The sequence below is a fragment of the Amia ocellicauda genome, chromosome 4 (assembly GCF_036373705.1).
Source record: "Amia ocellicauda isolate fAmiCal2 chromosome 4, fAmiCal2.hap1, whole genome shotgun sequence".
Classification (NCBI taxonomy): domain Eukaryota; kingdom Metazoa; phylum Chordata; class Actinopteri; order Amiiformes; family Amiidae; genus Amia; species Amia ocellicauda.
The window spans coordinates 7,082,154-7,110,006 of NC_089853.1; the positions used below are offsets into that span (position 1 = coordinate 7,082,154).

The 27,853-nt window shown below is 45.3% G+C and overlaps 1 protein-coding gene across 1 annotated transcript in view; it reads right to left on the bottom strand.

Annotated features, from left to right (window-relative positions):
• ano3 (anoctamin 3) overlaps nt 1-27,853 on the bottom strand; it is a 92,905-nt gene that overhangs the window by 41,401 nt on the left and 23,651 nt on the right. The window contains exon 3 of the mRNA XM_066700790.1: nt 2,229-2,423. Within this exon, the coding sequence (XP_066556887.1) occupies nt 2,229-2,423 (195 nt within the window). The remainder of the gene's footprint in view (nt 1-2,228; nt 2,424-27,853) is intronic.

A 27,853-nucleotide genomic window follows, 5' to 3' on the forward strand; every position in this document is an offset into this window, starting at 1 on the left:
TTCCCCAAAGGTAAAGCAGTCCCGTCTCTGAAAAACTATTAACATGTTCAGCACTTTACAATGACAACGGAAATCTATAATACATGCCACTATTTAGAGAAATGGGCGGCACTGAAGATACTTTTGTGCAGACTTTCACTGAGCTGAGCTTGAGCTATAGCGTTCATCTGCAGGGCCCGAGTCACCGAAAAGCCGCTCTCTGCCGCTCTCTGCTACAACACAGCTTTGTAAGAACGTGCATCATCACACAATTCTGCACAATTTCTCCCCCAAAAAAAAGTCAAAATTAAAAATGTTTAACATGTTTCTAATACTTCTGTTCTTTCACAATATTTCAGGCACAAGACAGAAAAAGAACTAGAAGCATCCTTTCAGTTATAGGGGATGTTAAGAGGCATAGATCAATTTCTGGTGAAGTCGTTAGTGTTAGTAATTAGGGTCACCTGTTCAATTATATTGCTTGTGTTTTTTAGTGTTTTTTTATAGAATAGAAAACAGTTTTCTCCAACCTACCAAAGAGAAGACAATCAGGAAAACTATCCTCGTGGTTCTTCTAATATTAAACACGAAACACAAAGATTCCACAATCTGAGTTTTTAAAAATCAGTTTTTTGTTCCAGTGCATTTTATGCAAAACAAGTCAGAAGATTTCATATAAATGCCATGTGAATTAACTATTTAGATTTTATGAAAGTTTGAGTATGCACTTGATTTTGCACTTAGGGACGGGGAACTCCTTTCACAGGGTATCTCATCGAGTCTTTGAAGGAAAACAGAGACAAAAACACCCATACCAGCCTGGGAAACCCGCAGTGAGAATAAAACCGCTCCAATTCGTTTACCCACTTTACACCTGATCAGCAAGTGAAACTCAAGGAGAATCAGGGATGAGATTCCCGTCAGCAGCTGTACGGGGTCTGTCAGTTCATGTGTTTGATAGAGACGTATGAACCTCACTTCTCACATTAAGCATCTCTGACAGGCAGCATCAGTCACTGAGGCGTCCAACACCGGCACGTGTTTCCACAACAAACAGCGTTCGGTCTGCAAGCAAATAAACCGGGCTTGCTTGGCTGCTGCCGTTGACTCTCCTGTACTGCCTGTTGATATATGTAAGAAATACAGTATATATACTGTTTCTGTGTTGTTGACCCACTTACTGTTCAGTTATGCAGAAAACTGGTTCACTGGAGAGACAGCGATGACATCACCAGACCCCTGCTTAGTGACCTGGGTGGACCGTCAGTCCTCTGTTGTTCAACACATCTATCCATCATCGAATCAATACTCCACTGACAGACACACCTGAACCCCACAGCCATCTCCTTCTATTGTGTAAACTGCGAGACAGCGGCCGCACAGCGCTGCCTCCTTCTCGAGCCCTCGTGCTGTGACGGACCCCCTCCTATCGCAGGTCTCCGTGCCTGATTAGATATCGCACGCACTCGAGCGCCAGTGGAGCGATATTAGTTTGCCTGGCGTGTCATCGCTGTCTGACAACGAGCCTGAGCCGTATTGATTAAATATCTGCAGCCGGTATAACAGGGAATCTCCTGTCCCTAAACACTGGACCACGTAGGGCTCCTGTTGTCAAAATTCAAACAAAGTAACAGATTTGGAGGCAATTGCTGAGAGGAATAAAGCAGATGGATCTGGGCAATAGTCGATACACGTTAGTGAGCAATTAGGTAACAAATCAGCAGATGTTACAAGTGCTTGGAAACCCCACGATCCATCACCATGTCTCCAGTAATTCCCCGTGAGTGATGGGTAAGTTCCTGTAAGCCTCCAACGACTGCTTTTCAAAGGAAAGAGGTCATACCCAGAGATGGGGAATCCATCCGTCAAGGAGAGGGGAATTAAAATGCTATTCTGCTGCCTCTTATACTTGCCAACCACTTCCATTTCTCTCTGCTTTTTTCTCTTTTCTATAACTAAAGTAAAAATAAATAAACACAAAAGAACATAACCAATCTAGTCCTTCCCATAAGCGTTGTGTAACGGTCCTGTCCAAACAACACAACATCAGCTTGGGACTGGAGAGATCGTTAAATCAAAGGAGAAAAAGACCAGAAAGCAAGACACATACAGTGATCACATTTAAAAGCAGAGTGCATTGTGGGAAGGAATATAGCACAGCACATCCTCCACGAAGAGAAAAGTAAGAATCCCTGTGCAGTTTAGAGTCTCTTCGGGAGCAGGGGGGAACTGCGGGGCGACCGACTGACCTTTCCCACAGGTGACATCCACGGCCGAGGGGCTGGCGCTCAGAGGCTGCGGAGACACCTGATTGGCCGTGTGCATCGAGAGGATTCTGTTGAGGTTCTGGGGGTGCGTCTGGCTCTGGGCCAGGCAGGGCATGCTCCGGCGGGACGGCTTCACTGACTTCTCCTTGATGATCTCGCTGATGCTGGTGTGCATGCCTGCGGGGGTGGGGGGATGGGGGGGACAGAAACAAGTCAACAACAGGTTAGTTAGTATAATCCAGCACTGCGCACAGAGTCTAGTCTGCAATCTCCACAGTTGTCTTCATATCTGTTCCTCAAGGGCAAGAGCATTTCAATTTTTCATCACACTTTAATTAGTTAATTGAACCAATTATTAAATTAACCGAACCAGCTTTCCCAGGTCTAACGCAGGTGAGGATTCGAAGAGATGTTTAAAACCTGCTGGACTGATTACATTTCTAACTATATTGGCAACCCCTACCTTAACTCAGCTCACTCGTTAGCACTCGATTGAGTAGGTGAATTCATTTAAAATTCCAGGAATATATCACTATTAAATAAGTACAGTTTAATCAATAGTATTTCCTAAAGTAAATAACTTATTGAGCAGGATTGGTTCAAACCAAAAGAATCAGTACTTGTCTGGAGGCAGACAGTGTGTACAGATGGATATGTAAATGGCTTTGCCACTTTGGAGAATCCTGTGAAAGTATCTGAAGTGGCTGTGGAGTAGCAGCTGGCTACGGCGAACACTTCTCAATCACTCGGGCGTAAACAATGCCCTTGTGGATTCATTTCTGGAGGCCCGGCCCTGAAAATGAATCACTTAAACTGTGTGAGGCAGTTAACTGAGATCCGTGCCCCGCTGGCTCCTCAATCAATTTGGCACCCACATCTGGCGGAGGTGCAGCCCTGAACGGCAAAATATATTCGCACCGTGTCTCGCTGCTCCGTACGGGTCAGATGAAACTCTCGAAGGGACAGTCATTCTGCTGCGCTCAACTGCCCACCTTGTCATTCTCCAGTTAATTTCCCTACGGGGCTGATAGTCAGTTATATATTCTCTGTATTTCATCACACTGGGCTCGATTGATGCTATTCTGTTTCTTCCCTTTATGTTACTTGAATACAGTGATGTATTTTCCGACGCACAATATCAGTCACCACGTCGTCTGTGTGTTTTACAGACTCGGGTACTAACGCACACAATCAGACAGAGATCTACGGGGACTGTACATCACGGTTAAATGGAACTAATGAAATCCGCCTGCAGCCACGCTGAGACCTCACTGTGCTGTCTGCTGCCACAGCAAAGTGAATATATAAGACCAAAGTCATATTAAGATTTATTACAAGCATATCTCTACGCGATTCCCCCCCGCCCCGTTCTGGAACAGCACAATTGATAATTATTCGTGAAAATGTAGGGAGAGTTATTAAGTCATCTATCGTTGATGATTTTAGGCTGATTGTATTTCTTACTTTCCTTTTCTATTATTATGATAGAATTATAGACAGACTTAATTAAAAATGGGCTTACCGCATAAAAGCACATTAATTGGTCCTTTTAAAACAACGGTATAGCGATTATTGGCTGCCATTATTGGTCAACCATTAACCCTAAATGTGTTACCAGGTACACTTGGCCTCTTCTTCAATTGCAGATGTTAACCAATGACTTGACTATCCCACACAGCCCGGTGCATCTCAAGATTTTATGCTCTTGTAGCACAAAGTAACAATTCAATTTTATTATTATAACAGGCATAACATTTCAATATTAGCCCGATTCTCTCTGCTCACTCGGCAGTCAATCCAGAATCTCATCACACAGGCTGCCTCGTGGTTCCCACCCAATTAAACCCCCTGTCAAACCACGATTTCAGAGCTCTTCAAATTGTGTACCATCAAACATCAGGCGTTAAATCAAGTGCTGATGAGAGAAGAAGTCTATTTTCATCGTACTAGAGCTCTTATCCCTGTAACGGCCCATTGCGCAGTTGGTAATAAGACCAGCAATGGGGCTGATATCATTTTTCAGTGCAATCCTCTTTCCAGAATAAACATGGAGGACAGACCCGCATTCGGCATCGCTGAGGTCAGGGGAAAGAGCGCTTCTCTGAATTCAGGGCCACGATGCCCCTTTGAACACAGACGGCTGATTGGACCGCGAATGGGAGATGTGACCTCTCACCGCCTTCGTCGGCCTTTCCAGAGAGGAAATGCAATATCGATCCTTGGGCAGCCGATCCAAATCGATGCCATTTTATTACCATTTTATGACAAAGGAGCTGCGCATCGGAGGGCTGCCGGGTGCCGGGCGGACACCAGCCACAGAGCTCCTGCGCATTCGGGTCTTATCACCGGAGACTGGAAACCAATTACACACAATATTAAACCATTCTAGTGCTACAAGTTCAGCCGCCCGCCTTATCACTGGATTAACACTGTCAAGTTTAGAGATTATTAATGGTGCTGAATTGGAATACAGAAGAGACGGCAGACTGTCCGGGGGTGGGGGGGGGGGAGGAAGGGAGGAATGAATTAGCAGGCAGAGCAGGGGGTGGACACAGAGAGGACTCACGCACGCTAAGCTGCGGGGTTTTCAAATGGATTTTCAATGACATTCAAATCACGCTGGAAATAAACACGTTCATCTGCATGCAGTGTTCTGCCATCACTCTCGCAGGATAAAAGAATGAGACTCACAAAGCATAGGAGCTGCAGAAAAGGAATTAGAGAGAAAAAATAGTTACAAGGACTTATTCTGTTTAGAAAATATGTTTTTGGCCTTCTAGTTTGAAAACATGCTACACTGTTGAACTCTTATCTATTGTCCCTGTGTCACTGGCTATGCCTGCCATCTTCAACCTCACATCAGAGTCCGGCTCGGCACAGACCACGCTGGCCGTCACCAACCCGTCCTGACGAGGCTGCACACCAGCAAAGGCGATAAATCACCCTCTCACACAGACCGCCACACCACGTGGAAATTTACGACTCATTTTGTCACATGCATCCAGTTGTGTTGCTGTTGCTGTTCATATTAAATATGCTGCCGTGTCTTTTTGGGAAGGAAAGTTCAGCTTTATGCCGCCTGTTTCACGTTCAGTTTCCTTTGTTGCTTCCCCTCCTGAGGATTCCTGGAGTCTGGGGCAGGGGTGGGCAACCCTCTTCCTGGAGTCTGGGGCAGGGGTGGGCAACCCTCTTCCTGGAGTCTGGGGCAGGGGTGGGCAACCCTCTTCCTGGAGGACAAACTCCAGCAGTTGTGTTGGTCTCCTCTACTCTACTCAACTCAACACAAATGGTTCAATGATGTGAGTGAGAGTGAAGGTGGAAGGAAATGCAGAGGATTGTTGACCCAGAGGACCAGCTTTACTCCTCACTGGGTCAGGGGCCGCACAAATGCACAAAGTACCTCACCGCACTGCAATCAATACACCACTGAAGAGAAACGCTGCTGTAGTTAGCGTTTAAGTTATTCAATACGTAAGGTGTTTTATGCAAGCTGACAACTATTGATCGCATGCTAGTTGCTGTGTACACCACTCATCACTTCTCACCTGTATTTAAACACCGGGCATCAAAGCCTGTGTCCCATTTTCATGTTGTCAGCTACACGTTTGGCAGATTGAATTTATGCCTAAAAAATGACAGTGCAATGTTGTGGTTCTTGGCAATGACCCGAGAGGCACATCAACCTGCCCTGCGTTTGATTATCCTCCACCGAAGAGAAAGCCCTGTGTGAGTGGTACAGCTCTGCAGATAAATCCAGATGAACTGCAAACTGTATCTCAACAGCAGTCCATTAGTCTGACGCTCGGGCCTAATTGCTTTTCTTTGGGCGAGTTCATAGACTTGTATGCTAAGGCGCTTAAAAGCTGTGCTGATTCACACCGCTGGCATCGCCGGTCCCTGTGGGCAAAGCGTGGGCACTGAGCCCCAGCTGGAGGATTAATCATGTGCCCATAAATACAACTGCCCTGGACAACCATGAGTCTGAGAGCCTAAATAACAACAACAGTGAATAAATGCCTTCTTGGAAAGCATTAAATCTTGTTAGGGTTATCGCAGTTCTTCTAGTTTTAAAAATAACTATACAATTTGATTGGCTTGGACTTTGGCACTGTAAAGCGGACTTTTCACCCAAAGTTTTAATAAAGGGGCTTAAAATTAGAAACCAATTAACCCAGGCAAACTGTATCTTCCTACACAGAATTCAGAACGAAAACCTGACATGAACCCAGTACCCACAAGGCACGGTAACCGAGCTAACCACTCTCAGACTGACAGATCCCGTTTTTCTAAAATAGAAAGCTGGGGGTGTTTGTCTCCAGGCAATAACCTCCTTCAGAGAGAATGCATCAGAAGTTCATAAAACTCTTTAATCATGACTGCAGTCTATTTTTGCAGTTAAAGAAAAAAACTAAAGATCAAACGAAATGCTCTGCTAACAGCGCTGGGAATACCAGTTACAATTAAGGAGCAAACGAAGGAAGCGCTTCACGAGGGTATGCAAATATCTGCCCTCGACTCTGCGGCTGTGCCTGTTCAACAACAGCCATCAGCATAAGCATGGTGTTTATTTATACATATAGTGCTTATTTTTTGTTTATGGACGAAAGTATTAAATGTAGTTTAGGACTAAAGTGAGGAGAATGGGCAATGATTTAGCTTTGCTCTGAACTGATGCTCTGATTGGTCTGGGCCTCATTCCGGACGCCCTAAATAACATGGACTCATCAATCAACAACAACAACAACAGCAACAGCAACACCAAAGATTGCAGTGTATGATTGCAGAAGGCGCTCCTCGTGGTACAGCAGTCTGAAACGTCACTGTGAGAGAATGGAGACCATGTTGCTGCACCTACAATATCACCTGTTGGTCACACAGGTTCCCCACAGACTGTTCTCAGTTTAGTTTGTGAACATCAAAACACACTGACTGACAGGAGTGAGTTATTTTAGGTTCACAAAAACAACAACAGCAAAAAAGACAACGGGAAGACATGGAAGCAGAACATCTGAGTTCACGGAAAATAGGTCAGACTCCATTAATGTCAATCACTGTAGCCTCATCCTTCTCATTACTTAATGCTCATATACCTGTTCATGTGAACTTAATGTCTGTGCGTCAGCTGATTCCTCTAACAGCAGGTTAAATCCAGATTAAGGGAAGATATTTGAACGGTACATTAATTTCCTTGCTTTAAATTCCACTTCTGTTCCACTGCATTTAATCTCATATTTGATCTATTTTTTACCCAGGAAACTGGAGCAGGGGCTGCTATTGTAAACCTCCAACGGCACATAAATCTCACAGAGAATGGAAAGATTAAAATAAATAAAAACCAAAATGAACAGCAACCACAAAAAAACTACATTCTGATGACTTGCATTCGCACTTTATTTTGCAGTCAATGTTTACTTATCTGGGGGGGGAGTCGTTCAAAATTCCCCATTCTACATTTGAACTGTTCCATTGTTTGTTGATTTGCCCTTTAAAGCCACTGTTTACAGGTAAAAAAAAGCTGTCCAAATGGATACCGTCCACCGAAGAACAAGCAAGCTGCCTAAATTGATTCCAAATGCATTTGGAATAAATGGGAAATGAGAGAAAAAAAGCGCCCCCCCCGGTTTTCGCAGCGATCCATTATGAGGCCGTCTCCCTTCAACTCACACGACGAGCCCCGACTGATGACTTCATACAGACCGCATGGAAATGGGAACAGGGCTACCAAGGGAGTAGCGAGCCTAAAAAAATAAACGCTGTAATTTTTTTTCTTCTGCTATTCAGCGAAGAAAAGTGGCAAAAATAAATGTAGTGAAAGAATAAAAAAATGGGCAGAGATAAAAGAAGCCTTTGATGATTTTACTTGGGGAGCAATTTTACTGCAAATCCATCTCACAGCGATCAGCTAAGTGTGTTAGTATATCAGTGCCGGTCCCCAGACGGGGACTTTGTCAATAATTGGGGAATCTTAAAGGCATTGGCTGCTCCCTACAGCTTTTCTGTCACATAATTAACACTTCTTTTTCACGTATAAATAGATTTGCATGAGCAAGATGTGGCTTTATAATGGAAACAGATTCAAAAGTTTAGTGTGTCATGTGGAAACATTCACAGAGGAGCTAAACGAGGTTCAATGTTAAACAACAGTGCTAAAACTGTTAATAAAACTGTTAACAGTAAACCAATGCAATTCAGGCATGCTCTCTCCTAATTAGTTAGAGGTGGGGTATTTAACATCCCCCAGGACCTCCGTGCCAGCAGCCTCAGTGCCCCCTTCTGAAGGGCCATGCTTACAAAGGGCCACGCTTACAAGGGCAGGGACTGTAGCTGTGGGACTCCAGTGAGGAGAAGACTGAGGAGACGTCGCACATCGTCACCAGGCAGCCATGACCATTGCTCCGAGTCCAGTCCGGCTCTCTCCTTCCACTCGGCGTGCACCTGCACGCCATTGTCTCCATAATCCCTCTAACCTCATCTCCCTGCCTCTCCCCTCCTCCCTCCTCCCCTCTATTCCCCTCTCTGGAGGCCTGTGGAACTGCCACTCAGCTTCCAACAATGCTGACTTCATCTCTGTTTTTGCCTCCCACCTCTCTCTGGATTTCCTCCGGCTTCCACACAGCTCACACCACTGGGACGGCTCTCCTGGCAGTCACTGACTCCCTCAGCTGTGCTCGGGCGGCCTCCCTCTCCTCAGTCGTCATCCTCCTTGACCTCTCCGCAGCATTTGACACCGTCGATCACTCCATCCTCCTCTCCTGCCTCGCTGACCTTGGAATCTCTGGGACTGCTCTCACCTGGTTCTCCTACCTCAACGAGTGGACCTATCAAGTGACATGCCGAGGTTCCTCATCCACCTCCCAACCTCTCCTTACAAGTGTACCCCAATGCTCCGTCCTGGGCCCCCTCCTGTTCTCTCTCTACACTCGCTCCCTGGGCCCCCTCATCGCATCCCATGGTTTCTCTTACCATTTTTACACAGATGATGCCCAGATCTTCCTGTCTTTTCCCTCTTCTGACCATCTCATCCCCTCTCACATCTCTTCCTGCTTGTGTGCATCTCCGCCTGGATGCACTCGCACCACCTCAAGCTCAACCTCTCCAAATCAGATCTCCTCTTTTCTCCCCCCTTTTCCTCATCTTCTGCTGATCTCTCCATCTCAATCCCCTTGGAAACTACAACATTCTCTCCCTCTTCTTCCGCTAAGACCCTAGGAGTCACCCTCGCTCCTGCGCTCTCCTACACTCAGCACATCACCACGCTGACGCGCACCTGCAGATTCTTCCTGAGCAACATACGCCGAATCCGACCCTTCCTCACCGACTACTCGACGCAGCTGCTCATTCAGTCACTGGTCCTCTCCCGCCTGGACTACTGCAACTCCCTCCTAGCCGGCCTGCCTGCAACTACTACCCACTGCTCCAGCTCATCCAGAACTCTGTGGCTCGTCTGGTATTCTCTCTGCCCAGATTCGCACACGCTACTCCACTGCTTCGCTCCCTCCGCTGGCTCCCGATACCGGCACGCATTCAGTTCAAGACATTGATCCTCACCTACCGCTGTCTCGACCACACTGCACCAAGCTACCTTCAGACCCTCGTCTCTCCATACATCCCCTCCAGACCACTGCGCTCCTCCAGTGCCAGAAGACTAACTCTGCCTCCTCTCCACTCTCCTTCCTCCAGAGCTGCTCCTTCTCATCCCTGGCCCCTAATAGCGCTTTTCCACTGACAAAGAGCCGGTGCTGGAGCCGGAGCCGCTGCTCGGCCTGGGAAGCAGCTGATGTTTTTGTGAACCGGCCCGCTTTTCCACTGGTTTTGGAACCGAACGCTGACGTCACTGGATGTGGGCGTTCCCAAGCACGGAGTAGAAGTAGAGAAACACAGCAGTAATAATCAGCACCGAGGCGACTGCGTCTTTAAACCCTATTTAACAACACAATCAAACTCATCCAGCGTCTGCACTCAGTACAGATACACTGTAAAAACAAAATTAAAAAATGTGAGATCACACATGTAGCAGAAACGAAAACACAACTATACGAATATCAGCCTTTTATTTTTATTGATGCAATAAGGGATTTACACCGATTCGCTATTTCAGACACTTTTACTGTATTGAAAAAAATACAAGTTAGAGTTAACATGCATTCGTCACCTCGCACACAGTTCACATTTTCATTCATTTTGTGGCGTATTTTTACTTTTATTCTTGATTAAAAAACTGACTATATTATGGATGCGGCTGTTTTGGGGGGTATTTGCGGCGCAGTTGTGGCAGATCAATAAACTGTCGGAAATCTCAGGTGATGTTAATGGTTTGATGGGAAATTGTGCTTATTGATGAAGTCTGGGATGATGGTCCCAAATCAGTGTTGCATTGACCCTGTTGTCAGACACGCAGCAATGCTCTTATGTTCTGAAAGTCTACCTGGATAAGAGCATCTGCTAACAGATACATAATAATAATACATTACATTATTTGTCATTTAGCAGACACTCTTATCCAGGGCAACTTACATTCATACCCATTTATACAGCTGGGCATTTTACTGGAGCAAGTGAAGTACCTTGTTCAAGTCTAGAGCAATGGGGTGTACCAAGTCTAGAGCAATGGGGTGTACCATGTTTAGAGCAACAGTTCAGAATAAAGACAATAAAGAATATTATTTAGGGGTTAGGCTAGTAAGTTTCGATATCTGGGTTAAATTAAGATTTTGAGGTTTCAGGAATAAATCAAGATCAAAAACAAAAAAACAAAACACAGAAACAACCACATGAAATTAGAGCGTTTGCCAAAGCGAGGTAGTTAAGTGCTCAGGTGAAGACATGGTGGCCCATCAGAGCCAGGTCTGTGGACCCCTGCTGTAGAACAATAGTGTCTTCTGGTATCTGTTCCACCAGAGGACTAAAGGGCTTCGCTGGCAGCAGTAAACGTGTTTTCCAGATCTCTACTGTTTGACTATTCAATCCTGCCTATAAAACCTGCAGGAATCTGACTCTCCGACAGCAGGGCTGCAGCTCTCAGTGACCTGTCTAAGGTCAGTCCACCTTTATAGTTTTCTTTTTGGATTATCATATTACAATTACACTATTTAAACTCCTCAAAAACAAAGCAGACTGTAGGTCACTGTCTGTCCAAGGGGCAGAGAGACGCAGCCCAAACGATAGTATTTATAGTCCAGGTCGACTTTGGGGACGGCCATGACTAATTTCAAACCCCTGTCCGCTCCTCATATCGGTAACGGATCCCCTACCAACCTCACATATCGATCGAACAGCTGGCAGATCACACTGCCCTTGTCTCTGGGCGGCAGTCTGATAGGATGCCTGTCATCAATCCGAGTTCCTGTTGCTTAATCTGGCATCACCCAGTGCCCTGTCAAACGCTACATTACGAAGTTAATGGTTGGTCTGAAGTACATGCCTTTCTCCAGTGCTGATGGGTCATCGGCCTGACCTTGTGTGAGAAACAAAGGCACAACGGTACTTAGAGAGGACGATCAGTGAGTTTACGGTTGCCTTTGGGAAATTCTTTTACAAACATTGTGCAGGATTGTCTGAAATATCTTTCTAGGGTCTCACAAGGAAAAAGGGTTATCTTCATTTGCCAGATCAACAAGGGCTCTCAAAGTTGCCCTTGCAGGATAGTAGATGAGGATGTTTTAGCTTCAGTTCCCTCGGGTGTTGTGTAGGATTTTGCTCGTCTGTGTGTGTGGGCTCTCTCTTTGTGTAATGACCGTTTACAAAGACAAATAACAAAACAAACGGGAAAAATTCGAATCATTATGGAACAATTCGAGTGTTCTGCTCATCTCATGACAACGCAGCAAGCCGTGACCCGCAGCTGTCACATCATCTGCCTGCGCGTCTCTCTCTGAGCCCAAGCGCTCCTAGCTGGTGAACGCCCACCTCTCCGAAGGTGTCTGCAATCTCAACCAAGAAGGAAAGCACACAATGGCACACAAAACCCATTCCCGTTGCACAAAGCCTCCTCCCTCGACCAGGACAAAGAGGCTATTCTCTGATCAGGCTAATGCAGATACCTCATCAACTACAACAGAGGGCTGAATTCGCTGGGCTGCCGGAGATCTGCAGTGGCACATTACTGACGAAACGCCCTCTTTTCCACCGGCTGAATTAGCAGATATATTTAGATTCGGGAGGGCAGGCCACTGCCGAAGCACCGACTGCGCTGAAGCCTCTCCAGATTGGAAACTCTCCATGGCAGATCTCTCTTCACAGCAGAGTTGCTGCGCTCAATGCAGCCAATTTCAAAACACAGAAAACCGAGTTGCTGGAGAGGCTGTTACATAACTTTACATAACATTAGCATTAATTTACTGCCAGAAAAAGAACAAAATCACATGAAAGTACCTTTAGCTACACTAAAACTAAGAGACAACTTTGCTTTAGTAATGAAACAAAGGTTGTCTCATACCTTATATCTCACCCTTTGCTTTTGGACAAGACAAAGATCTCGACTGCAAGTGGACGACTGTGTTTGTTTCTTTATCCGATGATGAACAAAACCCCACAGCACACCGGGACAAACTGACATTGAAACACCAATGTGAAAGATGAAAAACAAATACAAAGATAAAAAGGTGTAAAAAGGAATAAAGGAACACACTGTCGTACCAACACACTTTCCTCCGGATGCCACCTGTTTAAAACACAGCCGTGTGTGAAAGGTGACACAGGCATGTTGTGTTGTAATCGATCATTAGCCGCGACGGCACCCTGAAGCATGATTGAACTCATTGCACAGTGTTGCACATTGCACTACGCTACGGTACCCTCGTGCCCTGGGTAATGTTGTGCACTCTCCTGTGTGTTGATAGTATCGCTGTGCTCCTCGAATGTGAGTAGCCTTGGTTATTTATACTATCGGTATCAACACCATGACTGCTTTTTACACGTTACATCTGTAGGCACAGTTCTGCCCAACGACAGACACAGTCCTCTTGTGTGAGTACGCTGTGCAGTCCTGAGAGCCCGAGGGGATGAAGCACAGGGAACCTCCTCACACACAACAATGTACCATGAGCCGAATGTCACATGAACATGGGAACGTGGGCTGGGTTTGTATCAGAACCGGACTGGACACCGTGTTTTCAAAAAGAGGCTGAGACACAGTGGCAGTGTCTTCAGTCCTCAGTCATTTTTTCCCTCAATTTATTTAGAATAATTCACCCTCCCCTCTTTGCAAAACCATGTAAAATATTCAATACATTCTCTCCACTCTGTTGTGTGGAAAATTGCTTTTTTGTGTGGTTTTCCTTTATAACTCGGGCTGCCGAGAGATGTGAGCGTCTGGGTGCAAGTGTGTGTGTTTCAGGGTGTGTGTGTGCGCGTGTGTGCATGTGTCAGGGTGTGTGCGTCAGTGTGTATGTGCGTGTGTGTGTGTGTGTGTGCTTGTGCGTGCGTGTGTGTGTGTTTGTGTGTGTGTGAACATCACCTATCAGAGTAGGAGAGTGCAACGCAGCCTTGAGACCGATTCCCTTTGTTCCTGGGCATCTCTGTTCAATCTGCCGACTCACAGATTCTCCGCTCAGATGTTTTTCAGCATCGGTCCAGGTTTCGGAGGCTTAACATTCTTGGCAAGGTGTTCATTTTCTCTATCTTAGTCAACACTTAAAAGGAACCCCAGAAGCATTTAACATCAAATCACCCAGTCATCTGCTACACCCTCTCCGGATTTCTCTCTCACATGTCGATTGCAATCTTTCTTCCTATACATGTTTGATGCTTCTCACACAGCACACAACCATGAGCCCGTACTGTTGTTCATGCCAACGATTTTACTGCATTATCTTAACAACTGCATCACGCTCGCTGTCCTACCAAGAGGATGAGAAACACAGAGGTCAGGGAATCTGCTGGTTATTCTCTCTCAAGGAACCCTCCCCAGCTCCAACCCTAAGTCAGGCACATTGTCATACAAACTACACCCACCCCATCTGAGTGAAGCCTTCACTTGCCATCATGTCAGCCCTGTCAATGAAACAAACCCAATACCTGAGTTCACTCTCCCTGCGTGTGAGGAAACATGGCAGAGTGCGTGTCGTGTGAGAGAGGCAAGCCTTCGTGGAGTCAGTGGAGATTTCTTCATATCCTCATCAATCAAATTGGAGCTCCACAACATGATACCGCGAATGAAGGCGTACAAAAAAAACACTACTTTTTTCGTTATACATTCCCGCCCACCCCCCAAGAAATACTGTTCAGCTGTCATTTAATATGATCAATACTGGAAGAAAATATACAGTTCCTATTGTGGTTGTTACTGCTGAATGATTGAGAAGAAAGACAATTCTTTTCACTGGACTGCAGCCCGAGGATTCATTCTCAACTTCTGCATTTGTAACCCCTTAGGGATTAGTGCGTAAATGAGCATCCGCAGATTAGAAATCTGCTGACAACAGTTACAGCTGTCATGTGAGCTCCAGCGATGATCGCCCCTATCAGCTCAATGTCTTTCCCTTTCTCTCCACTGCCTCGACACTAAATGAAGGTAGAGCCTCTTCAGAGAGGAGGATCGCATGAAGTATTTCAATACACACACATGGCCAAAGACATTATGCAAAACATTCTGGATTGTGGAAGAAAGACATGCATTGTGCCTTCTCACTTTGTGTTGTGTTTGAGTACTGCAATGAATTTGATAAACAGATAAATGCAAACAGTGGGTACATAAAGCCACGGACATCAGGGCTGTTCTCCATGTATGTTACAGACACTGCACTTGGCTTTGTTAATACAGTTTTACTGTTAACTCCAAGGCTGCTGTGTATCTTTGCTGTCCCAGCAAACAGCACCGTATGTACAATATACCGCCTGCTTCAGTTCCTCAAGAGAGCAGAAGCAAAAGATTTTCAACAGCGCTGAGGGATTCGGTTCATCGACCTTCACTGGAATGTCAAAGCGGCTGTGATGGATGTTTTAAGCCATCGTGAGAGCGTCCCGGTGCTGCGAATGGAAGCTAACAAGAGAGCACAGATCTGGGGATGTGAAGCGGGTTATTGTTCACCGTCAACTTCCCGTCTCGGGCCGCACTCAATCCAAACCCCAGGGAGCAGTCAGTGCGTAGGAAGCTGCCAGAGTCTCTTCCTTGTTCAGTCACTTTAACTAGCTTTGCTCACAGGGACTCGTGGACTCGAAGAACCTCGAGCGTTCCTAAAAAGGAACCAAAATCAATAATTTAAAAAACAAATTCTTGGTCAACAGGAACAAGCAGGACGAAGAGGATGGTCTTGAACTTCCTCGATTAACGAGCAATTGACAGCACTGCTCCAGCACTGCTTAACCAAGATAGTAATTTGTTTAATGGGATTTTCTCGGCATCCAGGAGCTGAATTAAGAGACACACAGGAGGCCCTGGAGCTGATCTTCACCATAAAACCCAAGAAAATATAGTTATATCTTAAGAATTTAATCTCTAACCATATTAGGGAATATTGACAGGAAAGTGACTCAAGTATCGAGGCATAAGTTCGATAACTCTTGAGCTGGGATGACAATATCCCAATGGACAGAAGACCAGGGTGATGGATTTGTCCGAACGTGAAGCTCTAGTCTAAAAGGAGACGTGTGCTATAGAGCAGGGGTCACAGGGGTCAGCATAATAGATCCTAAAGCGCAAATGGCCGTTAGGGGACTTTAAAAGAGATTACGCTGAGAGCCCCGGCATATCATTATCATTTAACGGAGGAGCCCCTGCTTATGGCCCTAAACGATCTTCAGCTAATCTAATCTTACCTACTGAAGCTCATACACAGCTAAACCCCCTGCCGTCCTCCAGACCAAGATAAGGGAAATAAAACAGCAAAGATTTCCTGTCAAAAGCTCGTGTGTAGCTCCACTCAATGCCAGCCGCCTGCCAGGTATCGTAGATTTACCCTCATGTGATCCATCTTGTTTAATCAAACGCTCCTTCAGTGTGAGTCGTGTCAAACAGCGGTGCTGATCCACTGGACAGATGTGTCAATGCGTTGCTCTCCCCTGATAAGCTGCCAGCGAGGGGAAACCAGATGTTTTATGAGGAGATGAGTGTATTAATTTAATAACCATGTCTGTCCATTTGTGATTATATCTATTAAAACAAATGTGACAGTAGGGTCTCCAAACCCTTAACCCCCTCACAGGAAATTATTTAGAAATCAACACCCAGGACAAAAACATCTGGACTGAGATCGAGAGAATAAAGAGAGGAGAAATGTTAATCTCTTCATATAGGAATTGCATTTCTTTGTTTTTTAACACGGACAGGTTGTTTGTCGTTCTGGATGAGTCAGGGTGCGATCTGTGTCTCACCTCTCCAAGTTTAAACAGACAACATTAGCAAACGTGTAATTATTAGACCAGGACCTCAATTCACAACAGTGCGAGAGTGGGAATAAGAGCGAGCAGAAAACAAAGCACTTGGTCGACAGAGTTGGATGTGGATAACAGACCTTCAGTCCCTACCTGAATGAACGCCAGTGTTTGGTGTTGGGCTCGGTGGTCTAACAAAAATATCCATCCCGAAATCAGCGCAAAACCCAACCCTATTGAGAGGAGTGACTCTCATTCATATCTCATGGCGTACACTAGCGTTGCGTGCCGGCTGTGTTCACATCAATGATTCAGGTCATCTGTTCACTGAGCACCAGCCCTCAGCGAGGCTCTCCGGAGTACCGGACGCTCCCGAGAACAAAGTGCCGTTGCTCTTGTCACACAACGGTTTCGGTTTTGCTGTTGTTTTTCTTCTTCTGCCGAGTGATTTTATATAAAACACTCTGACTGTCAGTGCAGTTAAGCAGTCACTATGACAACTGAGTTTTCTGCAAAGCCAACTTCAGCCTTTGAACTGGGCTGCGGGATTCACTCACCCGGAGTCACGCGCTTGGCAGCCGACTGTTCGACGCTACTGGGTTTAAAAACGAGCAGAAATACTGTGCGCAGTTACAGTTATATAAAGTAGCATCTAAACTAAGTGCTAAACTAAGATGAGACTAATCATAAACGCTTACTGGACCCAAGAGGGCCGTTCCTCCCAAACCCAACATGAAAAACAGTGCTTTTGATTTGTCAGCCGTCACGTCCGGAGAGTCTTTGATCTGCTGGGGTGAAAAGTGTCTGACTTTCTCCACCTGGCGTTAACAGGTTGTGTAACACAATGCCCGATTCTGGCAGCGTCTCCCCCGATTGCATCACTTAAGGAGATTATACAGCTGTGCTCACATCTGGATAGATACCTGGTTTCACTGCAGCGTGCATGTACATTGTGCGCTGGGACTCTGAGCCTCAGCAAGCCTCTCTCCGAGCTCATGTGCTCACGACTCACGTGCTCATGTCCCTAAAACACCCATACTAGTTTAAATCCTTGCCAAAAACATCTGTGCTCTCATAATAACTATAGCCTCCCTGGGCGACAAAGACAAATATCACAATCACATATTGATTCTTAAACTATCCCTGCTTTTGATATCGATCTGATTCCCCCAAATCATCATGGGTTTTATTCTTGCAGGATTGTTGATCGCTGAAACATCAAACAATTAAAGCCATGGCAACAAACTGTAGAGCAATTTAATTTGTGAACAGACAACCCATAATTTTGCATTGCAGTAAAATAAGTGGGATGTTTTGTGTTTACTGCCATCAAGTATGAGAGACAGCGTTTTTCCTGAAAGCGCTGGCGTACAGAAGCCTGCTGGCTCTTACACAACGTTGTGCTGGTACTTGAATATCAGCTCAGGGCAGGACTCGACCCGCTGTTGTGTAGCAGACCTGCTTAATGCGTTTTTATGCATCTGACCTCCAGCCCAGTCAAGGTTGCACACCAGCTCTCCGCGCTCGCTGCTCTGGGCCCAGCGAGCCGCAGCCTCCCTGCAGAGCTTTCCCCTCCGGGTCAGACTTTGCCACAGGGTGCGGAAAACAAGGACCTTCTGAGGAGAAAGCAAAGAGCAGAGGCTATCAGGGAAACTCTCCCCGTTTAGCCGAATTAAATAGGTTTCGACTGAAGAGGTGATGGATGCAGGGGACGCTCTCTCTACTGCGGGAGAAATCACCGCAGACAGAAGCAGCGATCCCCTACAACTGCGACTCGGAGGGAAACGTCTTGGGCAGAGGACAGCACAGGCAAGCAAGCCAGGAGTTTGATATCATATAAGCTCATAAAGGACGAAAACCGAGTCACACAGATAGTAACATGGAATCGGAGGAAAGTTTTAGTGTTAACCAGGACAAGATGCTTGCAGCTGTTTCTTTAAAATACTGTGGAAAAGAGTGAGACTGTGAAATACAGCTGTGCTGTGGCACTGAGAGAATCCATTACAGACTGATGCTGCCAGTAAAGCATATAATTACTTTTATTACGATGCTTGGAAACCAGACCTTTTCCATTTATGACCTTTTAAGTTTTTTGTAGCAGAATTAAATGTCTTCCTTTGTCTTTTATCCCTTTTCTGTCCTTCTTAGTTTTTAGTATTTTGCAGCGTCGATCGCACTGAACATTTGGCACTGGAGCGGGGGGATCGACACTGCAGCAAAGGTTATACTGAAATCTGAAGTCTTGGTGCCTGATATTATCATATCATTAAAAACACATATCACCACCATAGCGCTGAACACAATCATTCTGAACGACTTCTTTACCAGCCCTTTCATCTCGGAGCAGAGATAATGACCACTATCGATGACAACACTGTGCAGTTATGTAACCCCCCCGCCTTTGGAGAGATAAACTACACAAAGAATATATATGGGTCACTTGCACGCCTGCCCTAATTTCACTGCAGAGAAATCTCCCCCGACAGCACCTGAAGGAAGACATCAAATAGTCCTTTATCAGGTTATTATAGCTCTTCAAAAGCACATGTGTGTGTATCTGTCTGTGTAACTGTGTCTCTCTGTGTGTCTGTGTATCCGTGTGTCTCTCTCTGTGTGTGTCCGTGTATCCATGTGTCTCTCTCTGTGTATCCATGTATCCGACCCATGTCTGTCTATGTATCCATGTGCGTCTGTCTGTGTGTTTGTGTATCCGTACATCTCTGTCTATGTGTGTGTCTGTGTATCCGTGTGTCTCAGTCTCTGTCTATGTATCCGTATGTATCATGTATCATCCTTGTGTCTGTATATCTGTGTGTGTCTGTCTGTGTGTTTGTGTATCCGTGTGTCTTTGTCTGTGTATCCATGTGTGTTTTATGTATCCGTGTGTCTCTGTCTGTCTGTGTGTCTGTGTGTGTGTTTTTACCATTTTACCTTGGGCTTCTAAAATGTATGTAATGATTGATTGATTGACTGATTGATTGATTGGACAGTCATGCATGTCATTACATAAAGCCGGCGAAAACGCGGACATGTAATCAGCAGCAGCCCACGGGGTGATGACTGGAGTGGGTGGGCTGGCTGTCCATCACTGTGGACTGGAGAGAGCGGGGGAGGAACCCGTGTTGGTGGTGGGGATTAATTCTGTAGTGAAGGACAGTATGTGGGGGAGGATCTCCGCGCACTGGGACCAGTCTCCCTAGTGCAGCCCGGCATCTCTCTGAGCTCCTCCCACTGACTGCACAACCATCCAGACCCTAGGAGTTCGGAGAGGTACCAGAAATGCATTTCCTTTTAAATTAACGAGTCTTCTGTTCTTTCTGAATTGAATGTGCATGTGTGTAATGCTGAAATTGGTTATCAAAGACAAGGAAATAAGTTCAAGCCAGGCACAATGCTTAACCACCTACCTACCCATCTGCACTTCTATCTGTGAGTCAGCGGCTGGATCATCTTCAGTGGATAAATATAGCTGGCCACACAATAAGTTGCAAAATTATTATGTTTGCTAATAAAAGGTGTGATTCCTGACATCGCCATTTCAGAGCCTTTCTATTAGATGCAGTATCTGTAGATGTTCAAGGTTTAATCTTGGAATCTCACAATTTTGAGAAAGTGCCGGCCGAAATGTAGAAGTGTGTCTCCTAAGGTAGATAAGAACATAAGAACACAAGAAAGTTTGCAAACAAGAGGAGGCCATTTGACCCATCGTGCTGGTTTGGTAAAGAAAGAAAAGATAAGATAAAGACAAAGAAAAATAAACTCCAGCACGACACAAAATCCACACATCACCTCTGACCTAATTTATCGCACAGACTGAGCGCAAACCTTCGACATCTGAGAAGGTTTGGAGGAGACAGTCTGATTGCTGGTCTAGACTGGAGTGCTTGACTCTGTAATGGTACCACCGGGCCAGTGCCAGCTACCAGTCTGAAAAGGACTTACAGTTGAACCCTGTAAGCGGTCCTGTAAGAGTCCTGTGAGAGGACTTTTCACCCCCTTTCAAAATATGCCCACATTGTTTAACTACCAGATGCACTGCAGAACATTTCAGCAACCCAAAGCTCAGTAGATTTAATTATACACTTGATTTCTATCTCCTGTACCTTCCCCGTCTTCCCCGGTGTGCGATGCTGATATTGGCCACAGCGAGAACAAATTGAGATTCCCAGGATGCTTTAACACGTCCTGATAAACAGTCTTACTCGACGCTAAAGGTGGGAGGCCTTCTAGCACTGACACACACACACACACACACACACACACACACTTTAGTATCTAGGTTTCTGCAGATAAACCTCCAGGGCTCCTATCCTGACATGTGGGAGAACGAGCATCAAACACCACAGAAGAGTCACAGCGACGGTGTGGACAGCCCTGCCATGACTAAATCATTCCCCAGGAGGGGCTGATGGCTGAAGGTCTCCTGGGAATCGAGACGGCAGAGCGTGTCGAGGAGGAATGTGGGGTGGAGAGACAGATGCATCTATTCCTCACCCCTCGCCTTCCCTTGGGCTTCTGAAAAACAGCAACTCCTCTCTCCTGCAGTGGGAAATCTCCACAATGCTGCTGACAACAGGATGGTGAAAGGTGGGGCAGCAGTCTTCCTTTGCCTTCAGCGTTTTCCTTTTTATGCCTAATTATGCCATTACTATACATCTTCACTTGATTGACAGCCTGCATCACTCTTTTTTACTTAAAAACCTTGACAAAAGACCTAACAAGGACTTCACTTCCTTCCAAACCTCATTTAAACCACAACCCAGATCCTCGACTGCACGGCCACAGAAAATAACTGGCGTCGTTCATTTAACTCCCATTTCCATCCTCAGGCCATTATACAGATGTTATGGGCAGACTGCAATCACACAAACAGGGGGGTGGTGATAAAGGAATGATTCAAGTGCTTTTACAGTCAAAAAGATTTGGTTCTGAGTAGATGTTTTACAATGCACATAAATCCTCTCTTTCAGAAGCGGAATGCTAATGTTCTTTCTGTGACTTTGGGAATTATTTCGGAATCAATAAGAGACACAGTTAAACCTGTCTGTCTACAACAGTTTAAAGCTGCTGAAGACATCTTTAAGGGCTCCCCTCATCCCCGAGCTCGTATCCTGCATGTTATCCCCGGCACGGCAATAACTGGATAAAGCAGGTGATGTTTCACTCCCATCAAACAGGAGAAAGACGACAGACAATGGTGGCTCTCGATGCTTCTCTGTTCTCGAAACCCGAGCGCTTCAATCCTCAATCTATCTGAGCATCAAGTGAAAAACACCTCCTGCGCCCCCAGAAGTCAAGAATCACTCAAATAAGACACACCATGTGCTGAAAATATAGTCCCTCCACCTCACAGACACTGACCCCCCACCACTTGATAGCGTGGGCGGATCATAACCGATTCTATTTTAATCGTGGTGTTATGTATTCTGTTACACAACCTGGAAACTTTGGAAGAGGCTTTGGGTTTAAACTTCTAGCAGCCATCTGCTGCCTCCGCGAACACTAAGCCCTTTGCGCAATGGCAGGAATCATTTTATTTAGCTTAAATCTCAATAAACACCCCAAAACCTTTGAAGCTTTAAAGTGTTTAAAGTGAAATAATGACCCCTTTCCTAATGTGTGCCTCATAGAGCTCCTGCACCATCCCACACTGCAGGGCTTTTATTGGCTCATCTGTAACTGATAATATCTCTGAAGCAGTATTGTTCCCGGACCCACGGAGGTATCTTAAACTACTCTGTCATGAAACAATAAAGAAGCCGCAGAAGTGCACTATCACTCACAAGTCCCTGGGTATTATGATCACACTGCAGCACGAACAGGACAGGGTTTAAATAATTTCATAGCTTTTAGTGGGTAGGGAAGCTAGTCTTCAGCTGTCCCTGCAGTCATGTTTTTTTAAAGGGAGATGTGCTCCTGCAGATGCACATAGAAAGTAATTCTTGGTCGTGCCCTTTTAGAATCTGGAGAATAAAGCTGGAACTTAAGCAACACACCTTCCAATTAAGCAATTAGATGCAGGTCAGGATGCTTGAATAAATACCTATAACCTATATAGACAGTCTGTCTATTCAATAAAGGAGTAAAGGAGTGTTTATACACTTCATGGCACATGACAGAAAAGAAAGAATCTCTACAGCGAATGAGCAGACTGTAAAATATTCTGAATCCTATACGTCCATGTCTTTAAAAATGGGTAATTAACACACCGCTCAGTCACCTTTGCTGCTTAAATACCTGAACACACCAACCTGGAGAACATCCTTTCCCCAGCACACTTCAGAGCCCTGTATGGATGCCACAGTGACTTTTCCTTGGAACCCAGAGCCCAGCTTATATTCAGGTATTGATTCATAAAGCAATAAGGGTGCTCGTTACAAGGCAGACAACAAAAGAAAGCCCAAATCAGAAGCAATTAGGATCGCTTGTCGTAATGTTTCCAAGGAGTCTGGCGGTTGAGGATTCCATATATATGAGCTAGGATCGATCCACCTTTCAATACATTTACGCAGCTGACGTTCACGGGCAAGGAGGACGTCGAGGGAGTGTTCTGGTGTCTTTCTGTTTGTGACCAGAGTTTATTTTATTTTGTTTCCATCTCCCAGTCAGTTGAGGATTCAGACCTCTCAGCCCAGGGGGAGAACAGACTTGCAAAAGTTCCCCTAGTGCCCCACCGCCCCACTGGCTCCCGTTGTGTGTCCTTCTCTGCACATGCAAGCGACCGGGTCAACCCACTGACGTTCACACCGAAGCCCAAGAGGCCCAAAGATTCACAAACTAACTGACCCCCCAGCTAACACACCCCCACATCCCCCAGACAGAATGCTGCTCTACTGGGAAGGACCCTTTCCTTTCTCATCCCCAGCCCCCAGCATCAGAAATAAGAGACAGGCGGGGTGCTTTATCGACTCTTGCAAGAGGAGTGTGAGCTGAAGAAGCTTAAGATTTGAAAGGTTCTGCCCGTCTGTGCCGGGAACAATGAAAAAAACATGAGCAGCTGCCGGAGGAGCGACTCCTTCTCCTCCTCCTTCTGCTGCTGCTTCATAAAAAATAAAATTAAGTTGTTAAAATCACTCTCGTTTTAGAAAGAATCCTACTGCAGGGCAGATGTACTTTACTCAGGCCATTCCAGAAAACCTCTTACCATACGGTCATTTATAATTGTGCAGCATGGTTTTTTCGACTCCTATTGAAGTGAGGTGCAGCTCACGCAACGCAACGACAATTCAACAACGCAAAGAACTCTGCAGCACAAAGAGGCTTTTAAAACCTGCATGTCTTTCAAACAACAAAAATTGTGTTACAGTTTTGAAAGCATATCAACAAAGGGACCAACTGCAGTAGTTATGATCTCATGGTAAACTAGAATTTAATGAGTCTGAAGGTAAGAAATATGGTTAAATATGGTACAATCATGGTAGAACCAATGGTAGAAATGGGATAAGATCACAATAAGAACATGGTACAATCATGGTATAATATGGTAGTGGTGTGTGGTATGGTAATAATATTGTAAAGTATAGTATCAAACCAGTCGTTGGTGTTGTAACATAATAAACAAGTATAGTATAGTATATGGGCCAAAGACTGCACTCATGTCCCCTTCGAACAACATGTCCCCTACAAATGCCCCATCCTCTACGAACGACCCCCCTGCCCCTTTGAATGCTCCCTGTACTGTGTAACCGATCCCCGTCCTATATGAATGCACCCATCCCATACAAATGCCCCCCTGTCCATTACAAATTCCCCATCCTCTACGAAGACCCCATGTCCCTTATGAATTATGCCACTGCCCTGTGCCATACGAACGGCCCGTCCCCCACAAATGCCTCCCCTGTCCTTTATGAACTCCCCTGTCCCTGTTGCCTACGGATGTTGGAACCCCTCAGAATGGAAGACTAATAAGTCTTCTACCAATAAGGGTCTTGCAACAGAGCAGGACTCACATATTCTCACCTGTTCTCACATGCAGACGAATGACAATAATAAAAAGCCTTGCTGTGCTTCTAGACACACTATATAATTCCTCCACAGTTCTAATAATATCTTTGTTAATCGTTCTGCACCTTACTTTCTGTACACCATGATTAGGTTGATTGTGAATTAATCAGAAGAAGAGAAAAGATGCATAGATGAGTAGAAAACAGGAAAAGAAAAGGAAAACAAGCAAAACAAATCAAGTATAATGACACTATTTAGTCAATTATTGTTACATTGTTTGCAATGAATGAAATTGGTTAACTGCAATGTAAATTACATTTATGTCAACATTTCATAATATATCAGAAATGAAATTAATAGTTGCTCCTCTGGTACATAATAACACTAGTTATAATAATCGGTATAAATATAATTATGTAAAACATTATTTAAATACGACAAAAATAATAAAAGACGGGAAAGTTGCATTTGCTGCGATGGTACCTTCGGTTGATGCAATGAGTAAGAAATCGAAAAGGTCCTGGAATATATGAGCAACCAATCATGATTTAATCCATATAATTCCTATATAAAGCCGGTGCAGCTCAGGGCTGTGCGGCACCAAGTTCGGGGTTAGTTTCAGCGAAATGCACAGGCAAACAGAAAGTCCCAAACTGCAGGAACCAGCATGGACCAGGTCTGCAAGCATCCACAGACTGGCGAGCAATCAGAACCGGCAACAAAATAACGATAAATACACACATACAGCAAAACTAAATATGTACTACTAATATAATAATAATAATAATAATAATAATAATAATAATAATAATAATAATAATAATAATAATAAGCAGAAGTAGAAAAAGAGAAAGAAGACAGAGAAGAAGGACTGACCCTTTTGTTGTTTGAAGGACTGGATAGACCCGGAGTGGTGCACCATGGTGGCGTTACTTTTCTTTCCCGATTAATAATAATCCTTATTTACCCAAATCGAGAGGACCGCAGCGATCCCGGTGCCCGTGCCTCTCCGTGCCATCGCCGGCGCTGTGTGAGGGATGCGCAGACCCGCAGTGCTCAACACGGCGCTGTGAGAGGGATGCGCAGACCCGCAGTGCTCAACACGGCGCTGTGAGAGGGATGCGCAGACCCGCAGTGCTCAACACGGCGCTGTGAGAGGGATGCGCAGACCCGCAGTGCTCAACACGGCGCTGTGAGAGGGATGCGCAGACCCGCAGTGCTCGGCGCAGTTGTCATAACAACAGAGTCAGGTTGGTCCAGCAGCAACGTCTCCCCTCCGCGGCCGCCGGCGGTAGCATCCCCGCCCGACAAGTGCGCAGCGCAGGGGGCAAAAAAGCCTCAACCAGCTGTCTGGTCGAGTTTCACACCGGACTGCAGGATATATACGGGTATTTAATAACTGCTATTTCTGTCCTACTGATTACTGCGGTAATAAATGAACAAGGTCATATACCATTCGTATTTAAGCTCAATCAAGTTTTGTGTTCATCTTTTGTGTAGTGGCGTGTCTACTGTTTATAATCAGTTTATAGCAATGTCTTAGGCTTGATCTTTACCATTATCTATGGTGGCCCTGAAGTGCAAAAAACACCAGACCCTTTTCCACCACAACACAACAGACACTTTGTGCACTGCAATCTACCTTCCACTGACACTAAAACTTTGAGATAGATTTAGGGAGGACAGAAAGTTCTAGGATGTCTCATGTCAAACCTCTTCTCTCCCCTTCCATCTCAAATCTATAAAACCACTTTCATGTAATGTGTTGCCCAATACTATATACCATATTATACACCATTACTGAGACAGTTTTATACATAAACACCCATATTAGATCATGCACTGTAATCCCTGCAGACAGTCTTCAGATTAAAATGTAACACTCTGTGGCATTATCCCACTCCCCTGTGTAGGCTGTGTAGACCCAGCTGCTTCAGCTGCACAACTATTGTGCAACAGTGCTGCGGTATGTAGAGACTCTGCCCAAGACTCACACGCTGGCAACTTGAAAAAAGAAAAGTTAATTAAAATGAATCAGCAAAAGCTATGGAAAACAAATTGTCTACTTGTTTCAATGTTAATTGCACCTTATTATCACACCCATAATTATCAACACACATACACCACAGAGAGAGAATCAATTGTTGAATCAGAGATCATGGCGAGAATCTCAGGGGGGAGCAGAGCAAGGCGAAGCCCCTGTCAAGGTGCTGTTGTCGCCGAGCCAGACGCTAATGTCAACAAGTGGCAGCAGTGTACAATATGCATAATGAAAGAGGAGTGCAATGGCCCAAACATGCAAAAACATTACTCAGCTAGTTTGTTTTTCCCCCCTGAGAGATAAGAAAGGTACACAGAGTCCTGCTGCTTTACACTGATCTCCCCAAACTAAGAGGGAAATCATCCAGCTTTCCTTCAGTGATGTCCGTGCCAGCGGTTACATGACAATATAACCGCAGCCTCTCTGTGTCAGGACTGCTCATTTTAAAAGGGCAGGGAGCTGAACACAAGGGTGTGAACCTTTTGATAAAAAATTATCAAACAAAATCTTAGAAAGAATCCAGTTCGATTGAAGGAGTGCAGGACGTGTGAGAGTCTCTGTGTCTGTCCACACTGGAGATGGCTCCGTCCTCTCTGCTCAAACTCCCTCCCCACAGAGAGAAAGACAGCAGGCGAGGAGAACTGGTTCAGGGGAAGCACAGGGAGGCGGCGGCATTCATTACTGTCGTCCGTGGCCTATAATGGCTAAACTAAACTTCTGAGAGAGAAAAGAAGAAGTAGACCAATTAATTCTGCTATTTTATTGGCTCTGTTAAAAAATTGCTGTTTTGCAATTAAAAGAGTGACTTAAATTTCAATTAGAGCTGCTGGGCACGATATTGATAAACTGCATGAGCCACCGAGGGGGGGGGGACTACATTCATCCTACACTGCAACCAATTAGGAAGGTGCAGGGTGACCGCTAAACAGAACTACAGCAATGCAGATCGTGATGTGACCAAATACACTTAAGAACATGGGCATCGGTGCCTAGGGTCTGCCAGTCTCGATGATCGGCCAACCTCCGCGCCCTCGCCTAAGAGTAATGGCTTTTCATGGTACTGTATGATACTTCAGCAGAGCCGTGTGGCGGGGGAGTGGGATAATGCCACCGACATCAAATATCAAATTGCAGAGCGGCTCAGGGGAGATAAAACCTCTGTAATCAATGAAGGGCATTAGAATGATGGGTCTACAGGAGAATAAAGCTGAGCTACATGCAGAAGTATTGCTGCGAGAGCCGCATGTGGGTTTACTTTATTTCGGGATGCTCTTTCATCATCTTTGAAAGCTCTCCAGCGGCCGCCTTGTCC